Genomic DNA, 27,570 nt, shown 5'->3' on the forward strand with positions numbered 1-27,570 from the left:
ATTTGGACTTTAATGTGTTGCATTTAAACATTATTAAATATGGATACCAAAAAAAAAAACATTATTAAATATATAGTTACATCTGAGTTTAAGTAAATTTACTTTAATGATATTAGAGCACAACAACATATGAGTAATATTGCTTATAAACTTTTTTACACACAGCACTTCATTCCAACCTAATTAAACAAATTAAACTTATTTAACTACAAATTTATGTATATTTAGTCCCCAGTTTAAAAAGGATATGGTAATGAGTTACAACCTAATCTTTTCATAATTATCATATTTTATGAAGGCCAACAAGGGTGTTATCCCTAATCTTTAAACGGTTTACAAAAAAAGATGGAAGAATGAAATTGGTGGTTGTATGTAAATTTTTATTCAATAGGTTTGGTAGTTGGTTAAATTGGTTAATGATCCCTACCTAAAATTGGTTTTCCCCTTTCGGAGTTCTTGGGAAGATGAAATGTTTATTTTTATTATGAAGGAGTACATTATTATTTATTGTGTATATTCTTTTTTATTTAAAAGGAAGAAAATAGGAATGAAAAGTGAAAGTGGATTGGGATAAAGAGAGGCGTGAAGCACATGAAAAGCCAGGAGATGAGAATATATTTTGGTAAAAGCATGAACCCATCAACGTCGCGAAAGGGCGAAAAGATAAAGACAAACATGATGCTCATGGAGATATGCGCGCAAACAAGAGCCCTGGTCTAGTGATAGCATTGAAAAGCATTACCTAAAAGTTCCACTGTTTAGTTTAAAACAAGGAATAATATTCTGCCAGCATACAAGTAACACTGGGTATCGAGGTATGAATTGAAGTGGGGATTACAATATAGTACTTAGTTTCAGTGGCTTTTTCATCCTTTTGCCTCTTATTAATTAATTAATAATCATTTTATCTTTGATTCGAAACTATTTATCAATGTGTCACTCTTTAATCGACTACCTTGAATTTTTAATCGACTAAATGGCCAAAACAGACAAAAAATGGCTGTTGGAAGATTTGGTCGACTAAATCTCCCTATTTAGTCGACTAAATCTCCATATTTGACAAAATAAAATAAAATAAATCAGTATGATTTTAATCGATTAAGTAGGGAGATTTAGTCGATTAAATCTCCCAACAACCATTTAGTCGATTAAATATTCAAAGTAATCGATTAAAGAGGGGCAGATTGATAGATAATTTCGAATCAGGGACAAAATGATTATTAATTAATTAATGAGGGGCAAAATGGTCAAAAAGCCTAATTTCAGTTATATACTGATGCTTTTAGTTCAAAGAACAAGATCTGTGGGCAAAACAATTATGAAAGGGAACGCACTTGCTATGATAACAATATGGACCACAGCTTTAATTCAGCAGCCACAGAAGTTACTTAACCGACATAATAATAAATTTAGGTGATGTAGGAATGTCAGGAAGACGTGTGATGACCAAAATTAAAATATTTATTCATTTCCAGAAGAGATTGAATAACATAACCAAAAAAATAAAAAATAAAAAGCAAGACCAGGTTCGAAGCCAAATGGAAATCTCACAATCCTTTCATTTCTTACTCCATTCTATTCTACTTGAGAACATGGCCTTATTCTTATTCACTTCTGCACCTTTATTTTTATTTTTATTTTATTTTTGCTAATATAATTCACAATTGAGGTAAAACCGAGCATTTGCATGCTGGACAGACAAAATTTCAGAGCCATCAAGTTATGAATTAAATATAAGGAGGTGGAGGACAATTAAAAAAAGAAAAAGGTAACTGCTAATCAATGTCTTGTTAGCTGCTCTTTGTTTCCAAGAGGAATTGATGAAGCTTTCTTGTTAGACTGAGATGGTGATTGCCCCGAATCAGTGCCATTTCTAATATTAATGTCACTAGCTTCTGGTTTGGGCTTGTTAAGTTCATTGGATTTAGAAGGGCCTTGCGGATACCCCTTGTCCTTAGGCTGAGGTATAACCCGCCGCAAAAACCTGTGTATCATCTCATAACTGGTGAACGTAATAACAGCAGACGGAGTTGTTCTTAAAAGATTGGTTGCACAACCACGATAAAACCCTGCAATGCCTTCCTTTTGAAACACCTTCCTAGTACAATCAACTACCCCTGCATATCGTGTCCCATTACTTTTGGCATGGCCTTGTTCTTGCAGCCTCGAACGTATCACCTATTTAAAATGTGAAATTCTAATGATTAATGACATAAATTGATGATGCTGCAATTATCTTCTACTAATAGCAATTAAGCTAGAAGACCATACATACCTCATGCGGATAAGTCATTACTGAGGCAATTACTTTTGAAATTGATGATGAAATTGCCACACTCCCAGGACTTAGCTTGTCAACAGTTGTTTTATCTGAAATATTTGAAATTTTCATTTGATGAAACAACACATGAGAAAACACAGAGAAATCCACTTATTTCAAGGACCACTTCATAAATATATAATTTAATGTTAGCATTTGTACCTTTTTCTGCCATGTATGACTTGATCTTTTCGTATGCAGGGAATTGAATCGCAACATGGCTTACGCCAGCCAAGGAAGGCACGATGCCACTGCTTCACATAAACAAAATATCATCACAACTAAATACACAAGTAACAGAATCAGGTTATCATGCTTTCAAGTTCACTATTATTTTTCCCTTCAGTAACTGGTTTGATTCTGTGCAGCATGTATGATGTGAAGGCTGTTTGTTTATGTCTGTCTGTACTTAACTTGGCATCAGGGATATAGACATGGATGGGGATCAATTGATAACGATGTATGATTTGATACACTTACCATTGAGTAACTTCCAATAGACAATGATTCTCATTCACCCAACCGTTGAATTGTTATTTTCATGTAGATCTTGCATACCAAATCTTAGAAAATTCAAACAAGAATATGAATATGATCTAGTGACTGATGTTTTCTTCTTTTTTTTCTTTAAAAGTATATAGGTACTAGAATTATTTTGGTCATCTACATTTTATGCAAAACAGTCAATTTCTTCATAATTTATCTCACTTTAACTGACTGGCATATTATTCACATTGCTTACCTTGCAGTCTTCCCAAATGCAGTTCTTTTTATGATGACAGATCTAAGTTATTTCTTTTCCAAAGAAAAGGGTTAGTAATAGTATGCACAAAGATGTTAAATGGAACTCATAGGTATGTTTCTTGAAAATAGATATTATTTGATGCAGATATGTAACAAATTGATAGGGCAGTCTAGGATATTTTAATTGAGAATACAGTTTCCCCAACCTAAAAAGAGAAAGTTAATTATTATTTCATATTATCTGCCAAGATAATGAGATAAAGAAAATTTCATCAACTCGTATTAATATATTTTTTCTCATTTACTGTAAAATTAACAGGTTATCAGTCCTGCCACTTTTTATTGAGAAAGAGATAATGCAAATAAAGACTACTACATATGCACATAAAAGGTGTTAGATATATCAAACCTTTCCAATTTCATAAAATATTAGCCCAAATTTATCAACCTTAAAATTTAACTGACCTATATAGTCCTCGCATGCCTTCCTCGCGTGAAATCCTTGTCAAAGCAGAAAGAACACTTTTGTAAGGAACAACATCAGGCCTCATTCCTTGAGTCTATAATGCGTATCAGGGAAAAATGAATTAATGTCCGATATAACAAAAACAAGAGCAAGTATCTGTATCATCACTATCAGTGAATAAATAAACTATAGAATTAATAATATTTTAATAAGAAGAGATATAGATGTATTCTAAACCTAATCCCATCAGAGATATAAATTAAAACACATTACATAAGCAACTTTTCAATCTAACCAATCAGCTGGGGTAGAAAATACATCAAGAATAGCTAAGAAACTCAAATTTACATTGAAACAAATAACGCGACAGATTCATAAGCATGTATGAAATATTGAGAAACATCTACAGTGAAAAGGACAGAGAACAGGAACAATATAAGAGAAGATTGTAGGCTCCTATTTTATATATATTTTACTAAAATTAAAGACGTGAGCAACACCAACTTACTTGGAGTCTTGTCTTAACAACCCACAGTGGATTTGTAGAAATTGCAGTTGCCGCCCCAGCACCGGCAGCAGCTATAATATTTCCAATAGTTGAGAGTTCGTTGCAACCATCTGCTACATTATCACCGATAAAGAATGTCATAAAAGATCGAGCAAGTTTCAATTCAGGATCCGAAGAAACTAAAATTGGGAAGAAAAAGTTTGAGAAATCTAATATTATACTTCTCATGACTTAAGAGAAGACCAACTGTATGTAAACAATACTCAACATTTAGATAATATTTACCATGTGAACGAAGCAGGCCCTTTAATTGCTCATAGACTGTGAAGTAAACCTACAATTGGAATAGACTTTTTGTCATTTGAAAAGATATGAATTATGAAGAGAAACTATTACAAACATATGATTAATGAATGCTTTGAGAAAGGATCTTCATAGACAAAGTAGATGCAACTGAAAGATTAGTTTTTAATTGGATTTCATATGAATAAAAAAAGTATATGTTGCTTTACACTGCTCGGGGGATGGAATTAAACATTCCTCCAGCATGAAGGCAAAAGGGGCAGTCATCTTACATGATTGTTGTTTGTTACAGATTTTCCTCTTCCAACCTCAAAATATTTTAACTTAAGGGTATCATAAAAGTACCCCATAAGTGAAAATATGAAGCTACTAATGGTCAACAACAATTAAACAAAGGTAAAGATAAGGATTTATTTTAAACAAGTAGACATGAGGAATACGACCAAACAAATTGTTCTAAATAATTTACTTTCGAAAGAGGTACAAAAACTTGTTTATTTCTCCAGATCAAAGCAGTAGTGGGAGACAGAACATAACACTAGATTCCATAAAATGATGAAGCAAATAAAGAAAGCGAAAACAAAAGCGTCAAGGACACAGAATTTGCAAACTAGTGGTAATGAATGATATGTTAGCAAGTAGCTTGATGAAGACTGTACCCTAGAGAGAATTATATAATGAGTGAGAATTTGATATGAAGATTATCCTCAGTTATATCAGACCTATGTAACTCCAGATTTTGGGTTTATTATGTCTTGCCTTTGTATGTCAATAGTTTGTCTGTATGGTATAAAAAGATGGAAGACAAAAGAATACTGAAGCATGACAGAATCAGAATAGAAGTACATCCAAAACCCTGCTTCACAGAACCTTGCATCTTCTGCTGCAACAGCCACTAATCACAACACAAAAATGTAGTTACAGAGGCAACAGATAGAGAAACTCACTGCCCAGTTTGGAAGTAATGCCAGTATTGTTGGTGAAAGGCCACGGTACATTCCCCTGAAGCCTTCAGTCCTTACTATATTCTTCAAGCTCGAGACAATGATACTACCTAGGAGAACAGCGCAAAAGTTAGGCTCGGAAAACAAACATATACCATTGACACATTGAATTGAACTAACATAACCCAGTTTCAACTATAAAATATACAAATTTCAGCTTCATGTTGAGGTCACAAACTAAACTCTAAAAGGAGAAGCACTTCTTTATTAAAAATTAATTCTCAATATTAATAGAAATTCAACATCAACCCCAGTATTGTCCATGACCCATTAAGTAATTAACAAAAAGGGTACCTTTCTGCGCAGGAGGAAGGCCATGAACTTGTAGCCTTGTCTTGATCACATCCAAAGGGCATACAAAAGTAGCCGCTATAGCCCCTGTATAATGCAATAAAGTTAATCCACCAGTAGAGAATGTCACATTGTCAAACCAGCCATTCTTGAAAATAATAGAGAATTAACAGAGAAGTGACCAGACACAGGAATTGGGAATAAAAAAAGAAGAAATTGAGAGAAACCCATTACAGCTGAACCCAAAACAGGAAAAGGGTCGAAGCCAAAATAAGAAAAGGTTACCAGCAGCGGCACCAGCACCAGCGTTGCAGATCAAACCCCTGATGTTGTTACCAGCACCAGTAGTTTGGCCATTGTTACTCATATTAGGATCTAAGAAATACCCTTATAATGCAATTCAACAAAGTTACTTAATGAATCGAAGGCAAGTAGTTCCTGTAAGTAGTGGAAGAATAGAAGGGAATTCTCATGGCAGATCTTTATGAAATTGTTTCTTTATATAACATTCCATGTGTTGAAGAGACAACGGGAAGGGAAAAAAAAATCAAAGGGGGTTTTGATATGGGGGTTAACTTGATTGAAGGGTTTGTTTATGCGGCGAATTGGTCCAAGAAAGTCGTTTCAACGTGTTTTTTTTAGGAGTGGGGAAGCCGCGAAATCAATGACCAGTCTCAGAGTTGAAACTTGAAAGACCATGCGAATTTGTTGGGTTATTTCGATTGTTTCTCTCTCTCGTTGAGTGGTTTCTTACGGGTCTTCGGGGAAATGGGAGAAGCAGATGCCAAAAGGTGGGGAATTTAGATTTGGGTTGGTATCTATGACTTGAAGCTCTATGTTTAAGCAGCTGTCCCTCTAAAATGGTGGACAAGCTATTCGATCGACAAGGCTTCCAACAAGTGAAACCTAGGTGTATATATTCGTTACGTAATTTTTTCAAGGAAACATTTCGAGTAACTTTCTTAAAATTTTGATTTATCATTATGATTTTGTGTTTTTATGATTTTTTTTTTATCAAAACGATTTTATTAATATTCCTAACGTTTTTACGATTTTTTTACATTACGATTTTACGTTTTACGCTTTTTTAATTTCCTTCCGATTTTACTTAAGATCTCGATTTTAATAACATTGATTTTAAGTTAATTGGTCGTGTTTAGAGATAAATATGGGTTTATGTTTTCTTATCTGATATAAGAAAAGGGTTTTATTAATCTCATACAATAGGAGAGAAATCTCTCATGCAATAGATATAATCATGTGTGGGACCCACTCACTATAGAAAAAGAATAAAAGAATAAAAAAGTAATACAGAAATCGATGTATGTGTAGGAGAGAAAAATTCTCCTACAACATAAGAGTATATTTTCCCATAAGACCTACAACATAAGAGTATATTTTCCTATAAGAAAATATATCTCTATCCATAGATATAATTTTTAATGTGGAATCAACTTATAATTATATAAAAAAAAAGTTGATTTGGAACTATTCACGTGTCTGTAGGAGAATATATCCTCTTATGTAATATAAGAAAACATAAATCTTATATATATTTATTCTCTTTTTATGTTTTTCCTTTTACATACAAAGAGAACAAAGACAAGAGAATAATGTGGAGTAAAGAAAATATAAAAGTTTAATAAGTGGGTTTTATATTTGTTAGGTTACATGATGTAATATAACTTTCCTACATATACAATTTTATGTGGGTCCCATCTCTTGATTTTTCTCTCTCCTTTCTTCTCTCTCCTCTCTCTTCTCAATTGTGTGTGTAAAAAGTTTATGTTATATCATGTAACATAACAAACATAAAAGATAAAACCCTTAATAAATATGTAGTAAAATAAGTTCATATTACTTAAAATTATATATAACTATATTTCTTTAAAATAACAAAAAAAAATTAATATGAACATGCTCATCAAAAATAAAAATACTAAATACAAACAATATTTTTCTCACCTGATACTCCTTTATGCATTTGAATTTTAAATATATCCTATATAATAATGGAAGCAATAGAAACAAGAAGAGAAAAAAAGACAAAGATAATCGTGAAAAAAAAATATTTACACTAAGATTTTTTGAATTGTATAAGATGTGAACTTAAATTTACTTCAAAATAACATAAATTAATTAAGTCATTATTAATTTTGTTTAAATTAAAAAATATATATTTTAAAAAAATGGGGCTTTACAATTAGAGATGAGAATCGAAAACCTTATTATGCATAATTAATTTTCAAGTGACTCAATATTTGTATGTGTTGGTTATTAGTACATTAAACTTCAATTTGTGTTTGTATATGTGTTACTTGTTATTATATTGGGCTTTGATCAAATTAACTTAAAACTAAAAAGGATAAATTTGTAAAAAAGATTTATAATGTGATTTGTGTTCATCTTAAAAACCTTTTCCGTTAAATTGTACCTAAATGCTTATATATAATTATAGAATCATTAAAATGATATAAAAAATAACAAAATTTACTAAAGAATTTTTTATTTTATTTTTTGTTTAAAAAACAAGTTTTTGAAACAAATTTATCAAGCATAATTTTTACTTTAACTTTAAAAAAAATTCAAAATAAATTTACCAAATAGATTCTTTTTATTTTAAAATATAATTTTAAAAATTATTCTAGAAAATAATATTCAGAAAAAAAAATCGAAACATAATCAATCATGCCTTTAACCTCACAACACTTTTTATATATTCTTTAAAAATAGTCACCTTAAATTAATGACATAAATTATCAATAAATTTGCTTTATCCTTAAAAAAAAGTAAAATCGAAAATTATCTAAAATTAAAAAAAAATCTGATCTAAAATATAATCTTCTCAGGTGTTTCAAAAAAAAATGTTGATCTAATCAAAACAAAACTTTAATTAATTAATGTCTACAAAAAAAATTAAATAAAACCAGTTGCAGTAAACACTAAAATTTAACTATAGACGAGGTAGGAAATTTTTACTATTAAATTTTGCTACTATCACTCCACTACAACTTAAGTCATTATTGGATTAGAGAAAAAGTTGAATAAAGAGAAAGAAAAGAATAACAACTTTTGAATCCAATGATGATTAAAGTAATAGTGGAGTGGTAATAGAAAAATTTGGTAGTAAGAATATGCTACCTCACTATTGATAACATAAACATCTCATGTATACATAAAGATAAGTTATAGGTGTTTCCAAAAAAAGAAAAAAGAAAAGTTATAGGCTACATATGTCTTAATATGAATAAACATAGGGTTTAATGAATCTCGCACGAGACTCACTCTCTCCAACCAAAGACACAAAACAACATGTGTAACATTTCGGGCACTAACGACGGTGGGGAATAGATAGTCCCTTGGCACGTGGGTGCCTAGAGTCCAAACTCGCTAAGGTAGGAAGGCTATGACAGTAGGCTCCTGAAAGGTTTACAGCGGGAGGGGTACATAAATGAATTGAGTCAACACCCGAACGAGAGGGATACAGAGGCTGTGCAAGTATGAGACTTTACAATTGATGATAGCTTAAAGGAATTAATATGTACTACATATACTAATATGCATCTACTTTTCGGTAGCCCATAACTTAAGATGTAATATCCAAATAATAATATTGTAATAATAAGTTTAATTATTGTATAAAATAAGATATAACTAATAGTATTATAAAATATATATAAACAGTTCAATTTACATGGATACTTACATAAATTCATAAAAAAAGGATGAACATTTTATATAAGTTTACAGTCATATGTATTGTATGTATTCAAAATTTTACTTTTATATAAATAATATATTATAAATTTATCAATAAATATTTTTAGCATTTAACGATGTAATATATATTAAAGAGATATGAGTATATTATATGGTACTTTCAAAGTAATGCAATAAACAACATGCTAAATATATTTAATTGACAATCAGTTATATACATGTATAATCTCTTTATAAGAAATATTACATTTTATAAACATTTTATGTTACACAAATATAATAATAGAATGAAACAAAAATATATATATATATATATATATATATATATATATATATATATATAAAACAATATAATATATATCTTAATAAAATAAAATAATAAGAATAAATAAATATATTAAAGTATTAATAAATAATTACCATAATATATATAAAGAAAAAATATATAATAACTTGGCAAGGAGGGGGCCACGTGGAACAACCCCCTCGAAGCCACATTTGATAAGCATCAAAGATATTTTGTTTGCTTAAGTAATCATTAAGATTCTAATAAGATTTTGTTTAAAAAAAATAAAAAGTATAAAAAAGAGAGGAAAGTTAGAAACTAGCGACTATATATATAGATATATGTTTAACCACCTCCCTTCATCATGTAAAAGTAAAAACAAAGAAGAAGAAAGAAACAGAGACTTGAGGAGTTGAGAAGAACGACAAGAACGTAGAGGAAAAAAAGAGAGAGAGGTCATGTTGATGGATTAACTTATTCTCTTATTCTTCTTCTTTATAATTTAAGGTTGAATTTTTATGTAATGGTCATGCTACCCTGTCAAAATTCTTCTTGAGTTCTTTTCTACTTGACTTTATTCTATTTTATTTTTATCTTTAGTTTTATCTTTTAATTTTATTTCTATGAAATTGGTTATAAAACCATTAATTCTTTTGGTACCGAATGAATGTTAATAAAATGTGTAAATTTAACTGTAAGATTCTCATGTGAACTGAGCCACAAAGATTTAGGTTCAGATGACAATACTGTAAGGGACGCCTTACTTGGCTTGAGCTCCGCCATATAGAACTTTTCACATGTAGAGACCTACAAAATTGGGCATTTAATTAATTTTAGTTAATATTACATAATTTACTATTTAATCTTATTTATGATATTACTTCATTTTATGAAACTAGTTAAGAGAATAAGATTTTTCGTTATTACGGCCGGAATGGTTATAGTTAAAAAACCTCAATATTACTGAGATTTTCTCACGTGTGTTTTGTCTTATGCTAACATTTCCAGAGAATCATCATGCCTAACCTGTGTTTCACTGGTCAATGATAGGGGATATCCATCTATTTCTTTGAAGACCGTTCTGAATTTTATATTGTGGTGGGGAATCAAGAAGTTGTTGATGTATTTTATTAAGACAGAGTAGAAACCTATATATATCGAGTAGATTAGATGAAGTTGAATTAGTGTACGACTTGTGACTTCAGTAGTTGAAATGTAATATATGTACTTGTCTGATGTAATATAGCTAGGAAGTAGAAACTGATGTAAAATGGTTTGAATGTAAAATATATGTACTTAACTTGGTACCATGTATAAAGTAACTTAGAAAGTTGGTATCGATGTTTATATTCTATATGTAATTGTTCTTATTGTTGAGGTATGGTTAAAGAAATAATGTGATATTCTCTATACTAGTTAGATATAGAGGATGTAACATTTTATGGTATCAGAGCAGCAGTTCAGGTAAATAAAAAATCTAAACTATTATAGTTGCTTGGTATTTTGTCATAGATCATGTATATTTTGAGTTATTTTCTTGAGACCTGATCAACTCACTATCATAAAATAATGTATGTAGATTTATGGCAGATACACGGCAGATATCTTCAACTTCTGAACTAGAAGTTAACCCAGTAACAGATGTGTTTACCCTTGTGGCAGAAGCTCTTAGAGAACAAATTGTAAGTAATCAACAAATTATTCAAGAGCTAAGGGAGGATCGTGCAACCAGAAACCATAACCATAACTATGAAAGTGAAAGTGGACCTACAACTGCAAATGCTCAGGGAGGACTTAATTCTGATTACAAAGGACTCACTGAATTTCGTAAACATAACCTTCCACTTTTCCCGGAGATTATAATCCTGAGGCAGCTATGGAATGGGTGAAAGAATTTGAGAAAATATTCTTAGTAATGGGCTGTCCTAATACTCATCTTGTAAATTTTGCCACATACTTATTGATTGGAGAAGCAGAGTATTGGTGGACAAATACCAAAAGATATTTCCAAAGCCAAGGAATAGAGATTACTTGGACAATCTTTAAAGATGCCTTTTTGGAAAAATACTTTTCTCAAAGTGTAAGAAACAGAAAAGAAATAGAATTCCTTGAACTGAAACAAGGAAACATGAGTGTTGGAGAATATGTGGAAAAATTTGAGGAATTATCCAGATATTCTAATTATGTACAGAATCAACCTAATGAGGAGTGGTTGACAACTAAATTTGAATATGGATTAAAATCTGAACTAAAAACTATGGTAATAGGACACCAAATTAGGAATTTTTCATCATTAATAAATAGGTGCAGAGACATTGAAGCAAGCATGAAGGAAGTTGAAGAGGAAAAAGAGAAAGACAAAATTCAAGTCGGAGAAAGAATGAAGACAATAACAAAAGAAGGTTACCACGAGCACAAAACTCGGGAAATAATTTTGCTGGCAATGGAGGAAAGAAGAATGCAGGTCGGATTAATTCTTATATTCAGGTATACCCAAAATGCAAGAAGAATCATATTGGAGAATGCTTGGCAGGAAAATGTGTGTGCTTTAAGTGTGGAAAGCCTGGACATATGTTGAGACAATATCCTCAGAATCAATGTCAAAATTCGTCAAACCAACCTGCAGCAAGAGGAAGAGTTTTCACTCTAAACAGTCAGAAAGCGGCTCAAGCTTCAAATTTGGTTCAAGGTACGAGTCTAATACAAGATTTTCTTATAATTGTACTATTTGATTCTGGGGCTACTCATTCTTTCATCTCCCTATCTTCTGTTCAAAAGTTAAAATTACAAATTTCTATTTTACCTTCTTATCTTGAAATATCTCTTCCCACTAGAGAGAGAATAACCACATCTTAAATCTGTAGAAACTGTCCTCTTCGAATTGAAGGAAAATTATTTGAAATAGATTTAGTTTGTCTTCCTATGACTAACATAGATGTTGTTCTTGGTATGAATTGGTTATCTGCCAATTGCGTGGTGATTGATTGTCAGAACTAAAAGATAATTTTCATAAAAGAGTTAGAACTTCCCAACGAGTCTTTATTCTTGTCAACTTCCCAACTTAGGAAAAATTTGTTAGATGGAGCACAAGGATATGTTCTCTTTAATCTTTCAGAAGCAAAGGCTAAACCTGATGCAACCAATATCCCTATTGTCTCTGAATACTCAGAGGTTTTTCCGGATGAAATTTCAAATTTACCCCCAAATAGAGAAATTGAATTCTCCATTGATCTAATACCTGGAGCAAGGCCAATTTTTATTGAATCCTATAGGATGTCATTTGTAGAGCTTGTTGAACTAAAGAAACAATTAGAGAAACTTCTATCAAAGCAGTTTATCAGACCAAGTGTGTCACCTTGGGGAGCACCAATGCTCTTTGACAAGAAAAAGGATGGAAGTATGAGGTTGTGTGTAGATTATAGGCAATTGAACAAGGGCACCATTAAAAATAAATATCCTTTGCCTATGATAGATGACCTTTTAGATCAATTGAGAGGAGCCACAATGTTTTCTAAAATAGATTTAAGGTCAGGATATCATCAAATTAGGATCAAGACTGAAGATATTCCAAAGACACTCTTTAGGACTAGGTATGGACACTATGAATATCTAGTGATGCCTTTTGGGTTGACAAATGCTCCAGCTGTATTTATGGATTACATGAATATGATTTGTAGGCCTTATTTAGATCAATTTGTAGTGGTACTTATTGATGATATTTTAATATATTTTAAGAATGAAAAAGAACATAAAGAGCATCTGAGGATAGTTTTACAAATCTTAAAGGATAACCAATTGTATGCTAAACTTTCAAAATGTGAATTATGGGTGGAAGAAGTGAAATTTTTAAGACATGTGATATCAAAGGAAGGAGTGTCAGTTGATCCTAGTAAAATTGAGACTGTAATGCACTGGGAGAGACCTAAGACTATCACTGAGATCAAGAGTTTCTTAGGATTGACAGGACACTGTAGGAAATTTATTAAGGGATTTTCACAATTAGTGTTACCTTTAACTAGGTTGACTAGAAAAGAAATTCCTTTTTGTATGGACTCAAGAATGTGAGGATTATTTTCAGGATTTGAAGAATGAGTTAACATCTGCACCAATTTTAACAATCCCTTGTCCATTAGGAAAATTTGAAGTTTATAGTGATGCATCTAAGAAGGGATTAGGATGTGTCTTAATGCAAGAAGGAAAAGTTGTAGCTTATGCATCAAGACAATTGAGTCCTTATGAGGAAAATTATCCAACTCATGATTTAGAATTAGCTACAGTAGTTTCCCCTTAAGATTTGGAGGCATTATTTGTATGGAGTCAAGTTTGATGTTTTTAGTGATCATAAGAGTCTTAAATATTTATTTGACCAAAAAGAATTGAATATGAGGCAAAGGAGCTGGATGGAATTTTTGAAAGACTATGATTTTGAACTTAGATACCATCCAGGAAAAGCTAATGTGATAGCTGATGGTTTAAGCAGAAAATCTCTTCATATGTCACATTTAATGGTCAAAGAAATGGAGTTATTGGAAAAATTTAGAGATATGAAATTATATGTGACTGTATTGCCTCGAAGTTTAGGTATTAGTGAAATAAAAATAGACAATGAGCTGATAGATAAAATTAGAAAAGCTCAACAGGAAGATTCTGGTTTAGAAAAATCTTTGAAACGGGAAGGATTTACCAAATGAGAAGATGGTTTGGTGAAATTTCAAGGAAGGATTGTTGTACCTAAAAAGGAAGAATTGATGAAAGAAGTTTTGAATGAGGCACATAGTAGTAATTTCACAGTTCACCCTGGTTCCACCAAAATGTATCAAGATTTGAAAAAGATATTTTGGTGGCCAGGAATGAAAAAGAATATTGCTGAGTATATTTCAAAATGTCTAGTGTATCAAAAAGTGAAAATTGAACATCAAAAGCCTTCAGGATTACTTTAATCATTAGACACACCAGAGTGGAGGTGAGAAAGTGTAACTACTGATTTTGTGATGGGTTTACCAAGAACCCAATAGGGATATGATGTAATTTGGGTAATCATTGATCGATTAACCAAATCTGCTAATTTTCTACCAATTAGGGCTCAATATTCTATTGAAAGGTTAACCCAACTATATATAAAAGAAATTGTTAAACTTCATGGGGTACCTCTAAGTATTTTGTCAGATAGAGACCCTAGATTTACTTCTAGATTTTGGGGATGTTTACAACAAGCCTTTGCAACTAAGTTGATACTTAGTATAATATATCATCCTCAAACTAATGGTCAAACTTACAGAACCATTCAAACTTTAGAGGATATGCTGAGAGCTTACATCCTTGAACAAGGAGGTAGCTGGGGAAGACAATGTATATAAAAACCGACTCAGTTATCGAACCGGTCAGAGTACTGGGTCATTGGTTCAACTAGTGGATCACCGATTCAACCGCATGACCCGGATATATATATGTATATATATATATATTAATAGAAGAAAAAATAATAAAGGAAGAAAATATGAAAATATAAAACTCATTTCAAAATTACTAAATTTTCTTCTTTTTTTAAATCAACCCTTTCAGTTTCCATTCAAAAGATTGACATTACCGAGGGGACTCTTGCAATCTTCCACCATGTACTAATAAATAAATAATTTATTTATAGAAAATTAACAAACTCATATAGCTGTAATCAACTTTGGGGGAAAATCAAAAGACTCAATCTCTTTTTTCACATTAGCGCAGAAAGCACAGTGCTTTCCCCTCTCCCCAGAGCAAAGAAAACTCTGAATCCAGATCTGATTGGTGATGGTAGTACCATTGAAATGGTGAACAGCTCCTTCTTGACACATCTCTTGAATGCATGTCCAGTTTAAAACGACAGGGATGGGTCTGTCGTCTTTCTTGGCTCCTCCGTCGGGCTTTTTCTCAATCTCATTCTTCGCCTGTTCTTTTTTGCTGCCATGGATCTAAGTCTGTTACTTTTCTGCTTCGTCACCTATCATATCGATGGAGTATTCTTCTTCTTTGTCTATCACAGATCTTGATGATGTCCAGAAGAAATTTGGGAAAGTTTATCACCGGTTGATTTGTTTGAACCCCCGAGTCACCGATTTAACCACTAACCGGCCGGTTCAACCTGATTCACACCGGTTCACTTGCATAACCGGTCCTTGTTGTTAATTGGATCGGTCACACCATCGGTTTACCAATTTCAACTTCGAACCGGCCGAGCCGGTCCAGTTTTTATAACACTGGGGAAGATACCTGCCATTAATAGAGTTTGCTTATAATAATAGTTACCACTCTAGTATTGGAATGGCTCCATATGAGGCACTTTATGGAAGAAAGTGTAAATCTCCAGTGTGTTGGTATAAAAAAGGGGTAAAATAGTTATTGGGACCAGAATTAGTCCAAGAAACCTCAAGACAAATTCAAATGATAAAGGTAAACCTTCAAAAAGCAAAGAGAACATGTCTTTCTTAAACTTTCTCCTACCACAGGTGTAGGCAGAGCCCTCAAAGTTAAGAAATTGAGTCCTAGGTATATTGGTTCATTTCAAATACTTCGAAAAATAGGCCCAGTTGCTTACCAACTTGCTCTTCCACCTCATCTTTCCAATCTCCACAGTATTTTTCATGTTTTTCAATTTAGAAAGTATATCCCAAATTCTTCTCACATTCTTGATATTGACTAAGTACAAGTTAAAGAGAATCTGACTATAAAGACCAGACCAGCTCAAATACTTGATAAAAGTCTAAAGTAACTGAGAAATAGGATGATTCCGTTAATTAAAGTGCGTTTGGAAGGATTTTCACCACAAGAGGCTACATGGAAATAAGAAGAAGAATTACGACAGTGTTTTTGAAAAAACAATTACGAGGTATGTCTAAATTTTGAGGTCAAAATTTTAATTAGGAGAGGGAAAATGTAATACAAATAATAATATTGTAATAATAAGTTTAATTATTGTGTAAATAAGATATAACTGATAGTATTATAAAATATATATATTCAGTTCAATTTACATGGATACTTACGTAAATTCATAAGAAAGTATGAACGTTTTATATAAGTTTAGAGTCATATGTATTGTATGTATGCAAAATTTTACTTTTATATAAATAATATATTATAAATTTATCAATAAACATTTTTAGCATTTAACGATATAATATATATTAAAGAGATATGAGTATATTATATGGTACTTTTAACGTAATGTAATAAACAACATGCTAAATATATTTGATTGACAATGAGTTATAATCATGTATAATCTCTTTATAAGAAATATCACATTTTATAAACATTTTATGTTACATAAATATAATAATAGAATGAAATAATATATATATATATATAAAACAAAATAATAAGAATAAATATAGATATTAAAGCATTAACAAATAATTAACATAATATAATATAATATATATAAATATATATATAAATATATTATATAATAACTTAGGAATGAGGGGGCCGCATGGAACAACCCCCTCCAAGACACATTTGATAAGCATCAAAGATATTTTGTTTGCTTAAGTAATCATTAAGATTCTAATAAGATTTTGTTTAAAAAAATAAAAAATAAAATAAAGAGGAAAGTTAGAAACTAGCGACTATATATATAGATATATGTTTAACCACCTCCCTTCATCATGTAAAAGTAAAAACAAAGAAGAAGAAAGAAACAGAGACTTGAGGAGTTGAGAAGAACGACAAGAATGTAGAGGGAAAAAAAGAGAGGTAATGTTGATGGATTAACTTATTCTCTTATTCTTCTTCTTTATAATTTAAGGTTGAATTTTTATGTAATGGTGATGCTACCGTGTCAAAATTCTTCTTGAGTTCTTTTCTACTTGATTTTATTCTATTTTATTTTAATCTTTAGTTTTATCTTTTAATTTTATTTCTATGAAGTTGGTTACAAAACCATTTTCTTTTGGTACCAAATGAATGTTAATAGAATGTGTAAATTTAACTGTAAGATTCTCATGTGAACTGAGCCACAAAGATTTGGGTTCAGATGACAATACTGTAAGGGTTGTCTTACTAGGCTTGAGCTTCGCCATATAAAACTTTTCACATGTAGAGACTTACAAAATTGGGCATTTAATTAATTTCAGTTAAATATTATACAGTTTACTATTTATTGTTATTTCTGATATTACTTCATTTTATGAAACTACTTAAGGGGGCGTTTGGTTGAGGAGAAATTTTAAGAATAATAGGGAAATGTTATTGATAGGGAAATGGGAGGAAGTGAGTTAGGTAGGAAAATGTAAAAAAAAGTTGTTTGGTTGTAAAAAAATTTACCGGGAAAATTAGGTAACATTTATAAAGTCTATGTTTGGTTGTAGACAAAATATAGATGGGAAAAAAATTTACTTTTACAAAAATAACCCTATTTTAAAAGTTGAAATGATTCCATCAACGAATATTTACTAATAAACAAGTTGAGATTATTGACATGTGTTGTACTTGCCATGGTGAAGGCTTCTTTTCTCAACATTGACTTTGAACTGCACTTTGGAGCTCATCCTCGACTTGGAGTTGTGGACCACATATGTTTCCACTTCATGGCTGATGTAAGATAATATCAGCCGCTCCTTTGCTGTGTACATAATTACATGTTTTCACTTTCGCGCGTTGTTCTTAGAGGGTAGGCTCGTCAATTGGTCTTTGCACACTCAAACCACTTAGATAGATAACTTACAATACCATCTCTCAATTGGGATAAAATGGCCAGCTATTTCCATCAAAAACACATGCAAATGGGTTAGCTGGATATATCATTTAGGTAGATAAATATGTGAAACCATTCAACCAAACAAGGTGATCATGCAATCCCACTTCTCCATTTTCCTATCTATCTCTTCAAAATCCTCTAACCAAACACCCCAAGAGAATAACATTTTTCGTTAATACGACTGGAATAACATTTTTCGTTAATACGACTGGAATGGTTATAGTTAAAAAACCTCAATATTACTAAGATTTTCTCACGTGTGTTTTGTCTTATGTTAACATTTCTAGAGAATCATCATGCCTAACCTGTGTTTCACTGGTCAATGATAGGGGATATCCATCTATTTCTTTGAAGACCGTTCTGAATTTTATATTGTGGTGGGGAATCAAGAAGTTGTTGCTGTATTTTATTAAGACAGAGTAGAAACCTATATATATCGAGTAGATTAGATGAAGCTGAATTAGTGTACGACTTGTGACTTCAGTAGTTGAAATGTAATATATGTACTTATCTGATGTAATATATGTACTTATCTGATGTAATATAGCTAGGAAGTAGAAACTGATGTAAAATGGTTTGAATGTAAAATATATGTACTTAACTTGGTACCATGTATAAAGTAACTTAGAAAGTTGGTATCGATGTTTATATGCTATATGTAATTGTTCTTATTGTTGAGGTATGGTTAAAGAAATAATGTGATATTCTTTATACTAGTTAGATATAGAGGATGTAACATAAGAACTTCATAGCTAAGGGTGCTTGACTTGGAGCAATTTTAAGATGGCTCCTGGGAAGTTTCTCAGAATGTGTGTGAGTGAGGACAAAGCACGCTGAAAAGTCACATGTTGGTTTGTGGCGTTAGAAATAAATGGGGTACTACTAATACACGCTTGAGAAATTTTCTTAAGTCAGACATGTTCTTTTGCCAAAAGACAAAAATAACCTTCCATAAGTTCATATAGGATCAACACGGCAATTTGATCCATTTTACATTATAAGCGTTTATGAATTTTAATTATTCCCTAATATGTATTTAACTTTTTTCTCTCTTAGTAACTCAGAATTTAAAATAAATAAGGTGAGTTTATAGGGCCTAATTAATTAATTAAACAACTAATTAATTACTAATTCTTAATTAAATACTTAACTGAATAAATAGTTTACTATTCAATCAAACAATAACTTCCGCTATAACGAAAATTCATATTAACGTAGAATCGGGATGTCACAACATGTGAGCCCCACATTTAAAAAAAAAAAGGCAGCACACAAATCGATGGGTCAATAGGAGAATTTTTTTTCCTTGTAGCATAAGACTCACTTAACCTATAAACATAACTAAAGTTTATTGTGTTGATAAATAACAAACGTACAAACAGACACCATAAATTTAAAAAAAAATAAATTAATCTGGACTCTTCCACGAAAAAGATTAAAGCCTAACCCAAGAAAGATGCCCAACAACGTTGCTTAGCAAGAAAGGAAAACACATCAAGACAAGACATCTTGCTAACCGTCCTAAAGTAACGACCTATGAGGCGGCGAGATAAGCTGCTCAGGACCAACAGACACCTGTGAGATCCAATAAACACAAGACTGCTCATGTTTGCTGCAAGGTCACCTGAGGACGCAGCTTGAGAAGCATCATTACCTGCGACATAGCTTGACATACAGGGACTAGCTAGCCTCAAACCTCTAGGGAATGAACACCGCCACCCAAAGACGGCATAAACTAAGTATCATCTCATTATAGATAGCACTGCTAATAGCCATGAAGGATCATGGCTTATCTAATAAAAAATACAGTGATAAGATAAAAATCAATATTCCCTTGATAATCTCCTCCTTTGTCCAAAACATTGTTCTTACAATTTCCCCCACACTCTCGTCTAGCTAGACTTTTGTATCACCGTAATTGACATCCCTCTGTTACATATGCATCAGTTCAATCGTGTGTGATCCAACCCAATATCTATTGGACTGATCAATAACCATAAAGACAATAAGCATACTATTAAAGTAAAGTACATCCCGAAATCAACATCTACATGTAAAGTTTCTCTTGTCATGTCTTTCTCTTATTTGTCGACAGTGGAGCAAGAAATTATTTTTAGAAGTGACGAGAAAAACAAAATTCACATTAACTTGAGCAACACACCATAATAGTGGGTTGATGCGTAGTCAGATTTGAATAAATTTTCTATTTTCTTTCATAAATGAGGAAAAACAAGGACAAATGAGCGAACTTATGGTACACTACTTTTATTTTAAATATAGATATAGTCTAACATAAATGTATAATGAAATTGAAGGGGGGAAGAGGGAAATAACAATTCCTAACCCCTCTCTGGCTTCAGTTATCAGTAGATATTATAAGAAAAAATTTCCTCCCAATAGACTCCCTCAATTTTTGAAATGTTTTTATATAGATGCCATATGGAACATCTTTAATCTCATCAAGAGCAATCACACACTTAGCAATATAATAATTGGGCTATACAATTGAAGAAACGACCTCCATAATGTTACTTGTATACCTCTAAACCTTAGCTAAAAAACTGTTTATTTTGATTTTGATGCTTCATTCCATGTTAGACATGCATCTCCCATTTGAAATGTTCTAGACTCTCTTTCTTGAATTGTGTGTTTTTCCTAAGTATGGTGCACTCAATGTATTATATCATTTGGACTATCCTGATCAACATCCACATGAACCCTAATAGTAAAGGATTGATTTTCAAGCTCGTGTTCCTCATATATATATATATTTGGTGGATCTTGGGTAGATAAATAATATATGAAGTACTCTTTTGTTACGGTACTCTCATTAAATATGTTTCACAATAACTTATTTATATACTTTCTTTCAAAATTGAGAGGGATATGTCTAAAACCATTTAAGAAAATGATCAAATAATACTTAAAAATCTTGATAATTAAATAAAGGGAAATACTTTTATTTGGAACACAAGAAAAGTTTATCTCCTACATACACTCATCGAAATTTGAGCTAACATCTTTATTTTTAAGTTGTGAGACCACATTTTTATATCTCCACATGAGATAAACTTTTTTCCTGTCGCAAGAGACAAACTTTTATACGAGAAAAGTATTGCCCTTAAATAAAACTATAATCTCACAAGTAAAAATATTGAATATACCAAAATATGAGATTGTCAAACTTCTCGACAGTAATGGTTTACATGCTTTGCAATAATCTCCACAACTTATTTCCATATATATATATTTTTTCCCATCTTCATGTATGTCTATTCCATTACACAAATTCCACTTCACGCGTATTTTATTTGAGCATGCAAGTCCTATACACCATCCTTTATTTGCCAAAATCTATGTTGCACCGACACCAACACGGGACACGAGACACGACATGATATGACACACCGACACATTAATTCTAAAAAATGTTAGATTTCGACACATTAGGACACATTTTGATATTACATATTATTTTTAATATATATAATATAGTTTGCATTTAATATATATAACAATCCATAATAAATCATATAACCAATCAAATATTCAAATTCCATATGTTTGAGGTATGAAGGTTCTGGAATGGGATAAGGTAATCCCACACTTGATGCATTGATTGGCTGAAAATATGACTCATGCATTTCCATTGTTTGGTTCAATAGGTGGTACTTTGGGAAGTGGAATGTCAATCTCGAGACCCATTTCCTTCCCATTTCCTTACGTCCTATCATCAAGCTAGCACTCATTTTCAGTGTTTAAAAACCCGACCCATCCATCGACTCAACCGAGGTCAGGGGTCACAGGTTCAACCAGATGGTCATGAGGTCACTTTGCTGACCCGATTTCATACATTAAAAAAATATAAATATATATCCTACATGAAAAATTCAAGAAAATCAAATCACCAAGCATTAAATATTCAAAATATACTTAACATAATTCAACCAATTACATCCACAAGTCAATATTCTCAAGCTAATCAAAGTATCAGACTATTAAAGTATAAAACATATATTCCAATAGAGTTAATAAAAAGTTATATCATCAAACTCAAGACCTTCTTGTCCTTTTCATGCACCTACAACAACATATGAAAGGAGATCTCTTACCTAATAGAGAATAGCGGAAGAGAGGTAGCAACATGATAAATTAACGACGAAAAGAGAAGATCCAGCATGGTGGAGAAGATCACTGAATCAAGGAGATTGAGTCTGAATTTGGGAGAGAAGATCATAAGAGAAGAAGAAGAATAATTCAGCCTCCCGTCCCTTAAGCAAGTGGTTGGGGGTTCGTACCCCAACTCTTGTGAATGGAAAACATTCCGTGGCCAGCTCTTTACTGCTTTGTGCGCTGACCCGGGGCGAGGGATTAGTCTCATGGCTATCGGCTGTGGGGATACCTGGATGTAATCCAAAAAAGAAGAAGAACGATTCAGATTTCAGATCTTGTTCTAAATCTAGGCAGCTTCAAGTTTTTATTTTGTTTTGTTTTTTGTTTTACACATCAAACGACGTCATTTTGTGTATAATTTTTTTAAAAAAGGAATGCAGTGACCCCTCTGACCCGAGAGTCACAGGTTCAACCGGGGGTTTCGGGGGTTAGAGGGGTCAACGTGCAAGTAGGGTCTAACTACTAACCCGAACTCTTAGAGAGAGGGGGTTAGTGATCCGACGAGATCGACCCCGGGGTGGGGCGAGGTTTTAACTGCACATTTTATCATTAACTTGCTTCTTTCCCATTTCCCTTGTCATTAGAGAATATTGCTCATTCATTTAGACTAATCTTTTCTCCACTAACTTCTTCCTTCGTTTGAAAAATATTCTCAGCACCAGAATAAAGCTTTTCCTGCACGTTGTTTATCCCAGTTCCGTCGGTAGTCCTTGCTAGAAGCATTGTGTGTTGTCCTTGGTCGCTTCTGGTCGAATGAGATGTCGTCGGACTGCCGTGCGAGTTTGTGGTCAAAACATTTGCTTGCGGTACCAGAGGAAGAGAGGCTGAGAGCGATGCGAGGAAAAAGATTGATGCTTGGAACGGCGACGACGAAACATTTGTTTTATTTTAGAATTACATTTTTGTCACTTGACCATATCAAACACGGTTAAAATCACGTGTCGAGATAGTCAATATGTGCCAAAACATTGACTGCATGTTAGACGCATATCAGAGCATATCAATGCTTCATAAGCTAAAATCATGACGATCACTGCCATTCAAATGTTTGTTGGCAACAAGGAGAACAATCTCATAGAATGTCTAATCGAACCTTTTGTGTCTACATCACATGTAAGTCATGAGACCCTCAACAATTAATCCGATCATTGTTGGAACATTCTTTATTCTTAATCTTTTATTGAATTTGTTTCATTTGCAGTCTTTGTATATTTAAAGTAAGGGATTGATATTTTTCATATTATATGAGATAATTTTATCTCTTGCGTACATATAAAAGTTTGTTAGACCTATATATTTTTTTCTATCTTTTTTTAATATAACTCTATATGGGTCCCATACATTTTTATATATATGTAGAAGATAATTTTATCTCTTATAATATGAGAAACACGAATTTCTTAAAATAAAATTATTATTGTTATTTTTTAAGGTATACTCAAGTCATGGACTTTTCATTTTGTATTTAAATACAAAACCAAACTTACATTGAAGTTGGTGAATTTTTTTTTTAAATTTTTTGCAGTGTTGTTTAATTGGTGAAATGATTAGTCGAGAAGATTACGTATGAAATTTTTGTTGATTAATGTCGTTTGACACCTCAACGTTATTTCTTTTGATATTAGGTTGAATAAAGTTGTTCGCCAATATATAATGCAGCATTAAAAACTGATTACAACCTTTACTGTATAATTATCTATAGGGAATATATTGGTCACGTAACAGGAAAATAAAAGTTTTGCACACAAGAATTATGTGGGGCGTTAATATTTGCTTATCTCTCTTTATATGAGAGCATGCATTTTGGGTAGGGGTGCTAAACGAGCAAAGAGTCTTCCAGGGGCCTTTGGCTAAGCTCGTGAAAGCCTGAGCTTATATGTATAAAATTGATTGTTGGACCAAGGCTTGGACTTGTATAAAAGCTCGTTTAATAAAAAGGCCTCAGACTCCAATATAAAAGCTCGGCCTTAGAGCCTCTCAGGCTTGCCTAATATATTATTTTTTAATTTTTTTTTATATTTTTTATTCTACTTGTGATAGCCCTCTCGCTCTTCTCAATTCATTTCATCCCATTTTATTAATTAAACAGACTTTTTGAATGATTTTTTTTATAATATGCTATTTGGATATACATTAAATTTATGAATATTTAAGGAATTACTAGTACTGTTGATTGTAGATTTTGTTTGGATAAATTTTTGTTGTCTTATTTTTTTAAAACAGGCTAACAGGCTAAACCAGGCTTTTATTTTTTGTAAATAAGTCAGGCCAAAGGCTGATATTATATTCGTAATAAGTAACAAGCTAAGGTCAGTCTGACACATTTGAACACAGGCTCGGCCCGTTAAGACCAAAGCTCAGCTCGGCTCGGCTCATTAACACCCCTAATTTTGGGTACTATAATACCAATCAATGGGTGTGACATTGATATTTATATTATATACTTTCGATAATATATTCTATAAATATAAAAGTGATTTTTTTTTCTCTCCAATATAAAAGCAGGTGACATGACTTGCTCTTATTAATTTGCTATACATACATCGATAGTATGCTAAACTTTTTTCCTCTTTATATTTGTTTTTCTCTCTTATTTTTTGTATGCGTAAGAAAACTTTTGGTTTTCGTGTTACATGATGATTGACCAATATATTATCCTTATCTATAATGCTTTATTTGTTTTGTAATCAATATTTATTGGTATAATTGTAATTATGTTATTAGTTTTATTTTTTATGAATTTTTTTTTAAGAAATGGTTACATGTTCAGTTTTAGTTTAATAATAAAGATATTTAAAATTACTTTTTTATATTACTTTCCATGTTAAACGAGTTTAAAACATTAGTTCTACCTTAAATTATATGAAATTTATAAAACTTCGTATACACAATGCGTACTTTAAATCTAGTATTCACAATACATTATTAAACCATATAAATTTGTCTTTACCCAAGTGTGGTGGCTCAGTTGGTAGCATGGGGACTGAGTGGTGAGAGAGGACCTCGTGATAGATAATGATAGATAATGATTAATATTTCTGTTATTCTGTTATTTCTGTTATTTACTTTTCCCTCTTTTCCCAACTGCTATATATAGCAGCACATGTATCCCTTTGCAATATATCCATATACAATATCAATTCATTCAATCTTCTTCTTCGTTATCTGTTTTTCCTCTTCACACTGTGTGTGATTTTCTTCTTTAAGCATCAAGGTCTGATACCTCACATGGTATCAGAGCTTTTCAACGATCCATGGCATCTCCTCAATCATCACCAAGATCATCTACAAGCTCCGAAAATGCAAAATCAGTAAAGCTCATTATAAAATCTTTCTCAAACCCAATTGCAAACAAACTTGATGAAGACAGCTTTCTTCCTTGGGAGCAATTGGCTCTTGCTTCCATCCATGGCCACAACCTGCAGGATCATCTCAGTGAAGAAAAGATCCCTACTCGTTTCTCTACCCAAGAAGATAAAGATCGTGAAAAAGAATCAGAAGGTTATGCAACCTGGCATCAGCAAGATCATCTTCTTGTGTCTTGGCTGCTCTCTTCCAAGAACATATCCTTCAAAAACAGAATGGTAGGATGCAAATTTGCTCATGAAATCTGGACAAAGCTGCAAGTATACTTTGCTTCACATACACAGGCAAAGGTTAAACAATTGAAAAACCAGTTGAAAAACATCAAGAAAAAGGGACCAGCATCAGACTACCTCCTTCAAATCAAGAAGATCATTGATTCTTTGGGTGCTGTAGGCTCCCCATTAACTGATGCAGAATATTCAGAAGCTATTCTTGATGGTTTGAGTGAAGAGTACACTCTATTAATCACTTCTGCAATGTCAAGATCCCCACCCTTTTCCATAATTGAGTTAGAAGCCTTTCTTCTTGCTCAAGAAGAAATACTCGAAAAGTTCAAGAAAACTGATCCTGTTCCCATTCAGGCCAATGTCACACAAGCTACTGCACAACAGGGAAACAGATTCACTAACAATGAAAACAGGTTCAATAACACTGAAACCAGGTTCAACAACAATGAAAGCAGATCTTTTGGAGGAAGAAGAGGTAGAGGAGGCCGCGGGTTCAGAGGTGGAAGATCACAAGGTCCACCTTGGAATTCTTGGAATCAAAATCATTTGCAATGCCAAATCTGTGGAAGGTTAGGACGTCCTGCTTTAAAATGTTTCTACAGGTTTGACTCCAACTACCAACAACCATCACAGAATGTTCAGAATCCCTAACATCCTCCACCTCCACCTCCTTAATTCCACAACCCCAAAGCATATATGGCAGGACCAGCATCACTCACTGACAGCTCTTGGTATCCAGATTCTGGTACCACTCATCACCTCACCCATGATCTTGGTAATTTTTCTTCCAGCTCTGAGTATAATGGCTCTGAGCAAGTTCAAATTGGAAATGGTGCAGGTATGCATATCCATCATGTTGGCAATTCTGTTTTAACCTCAACTGCATCTTCCTTTCTTTTTAAACTTGATAATCTGCTACAAGTACCTTCCATAACCGAAAATTTAATTAGTGTATCTCAATTTGCTAGAGATAACAAAGTCTATTTTGAATTTTTTCCTGATTATTGCCTTGTAAAATCTCAGGTAACTAAGGACATTGTCCTCAAAGGCAAGCTTAAAGATGGTCTCTATCAATTTTCAAATGTATTAGTTAATAACAGCTCATCTGTTCCTACACCCCCTATAGCTTTGTATTCTAAACATGTTTCCTTTGATCTATGGCACAAAAGATTAGGTCATGCTAGCTCAAAAATTGTTACATCAGTACTACAACAATGTAATTTTCCTGTTTTTGACAATAAAACTGCAATGACTCATTCTATTTGTGAAGCATGCTGTATGGGCAAAATTCATCAGTTACCTCACTTTACTTCTACCACCACTTATGCTGCTCTTCTTGATCTCATTTTTTCGGATGTATGGGGACCAGCTCCAATGCCTGGCACCTCTGGAAGCAGATATTATGTTTTGTTTGTGGATGCTTTCACT

General features: G+C 32.3%; 1 protein-coding gene across 3 annotated transcripts; it reads right to left on the reverse strand.

Annotated features, from left to right (window-relative positions):
- Nucleotides 1-1,583: 1,583 nt before the first annotated feature.
- Nucleotides 1,584-6,441, reverse strand: LOC133311200 (nicotinamide adenine dinucleotide transporter 1, chloroplastic). Of its 3 annotated transcripts, none has more exons than XM_061512214.1 (9): nucleotides 5,922-6,441; nucleotides 5,640-5,723; nucleotides 5,289-5,391; nucleotides 4,324-4,372; nucleotides 4,039-4,151; nucleotides 3,530-3,624; nucleotides 2,483-2,571; nucleotides 2,276-2,370; nucleotides 1,584-2,178 (listed from the first exon to the last, which is right to left on the reverse strand). In XM_061512214.1, exons 2-9 carry the CDS (start codon nucleotides 5,699-5,701, stop codon nucleotides 1,780-1,782), a joined length of 1,005 nt encoding a protein of 334 aa, XP_061368198.1. In that variant the 5' UTR covers nucleotides 5,702-5,723; nucleotides 5,922-6,441; the 3' UTR covers nucleotides 1,584-1,779. The 3 variants fall into 3 exon arrangements, with proteins under 3 accessions (XP_061368198.1, XP_061368197.1, XP_061368196.1); XM_061512213.1 differs by having other exon boundaries at nucleotides 4,039-4,148; nucleotides 5,289-5,395; XM_061512212.1 differs by having other exon boundaries at nucleotides 5,289-5,395.
- Between the last annotated feature and the right edge of the window lie 21,129 nt (nucleotides 6,442-27,570).

Source organism: Gastrolobium bilobum, unplaced genomic scaffold (genome assembly GCF_033153095.1).
Source record: "Gastrolobium bilobum isolate Gb01-03AN ecotype WA unplaced genomic scaffold, APGP_CSIRO_Gbil_v1 utg8591, whole genome shotgun sequence".
Lineage (NCBI taxonomy): Eukaryota > Viridiplantae > Streptophyta > Magnoliopsida > Fabales > Fabaceae > Gastrolobium > Gastrolobium bilobum.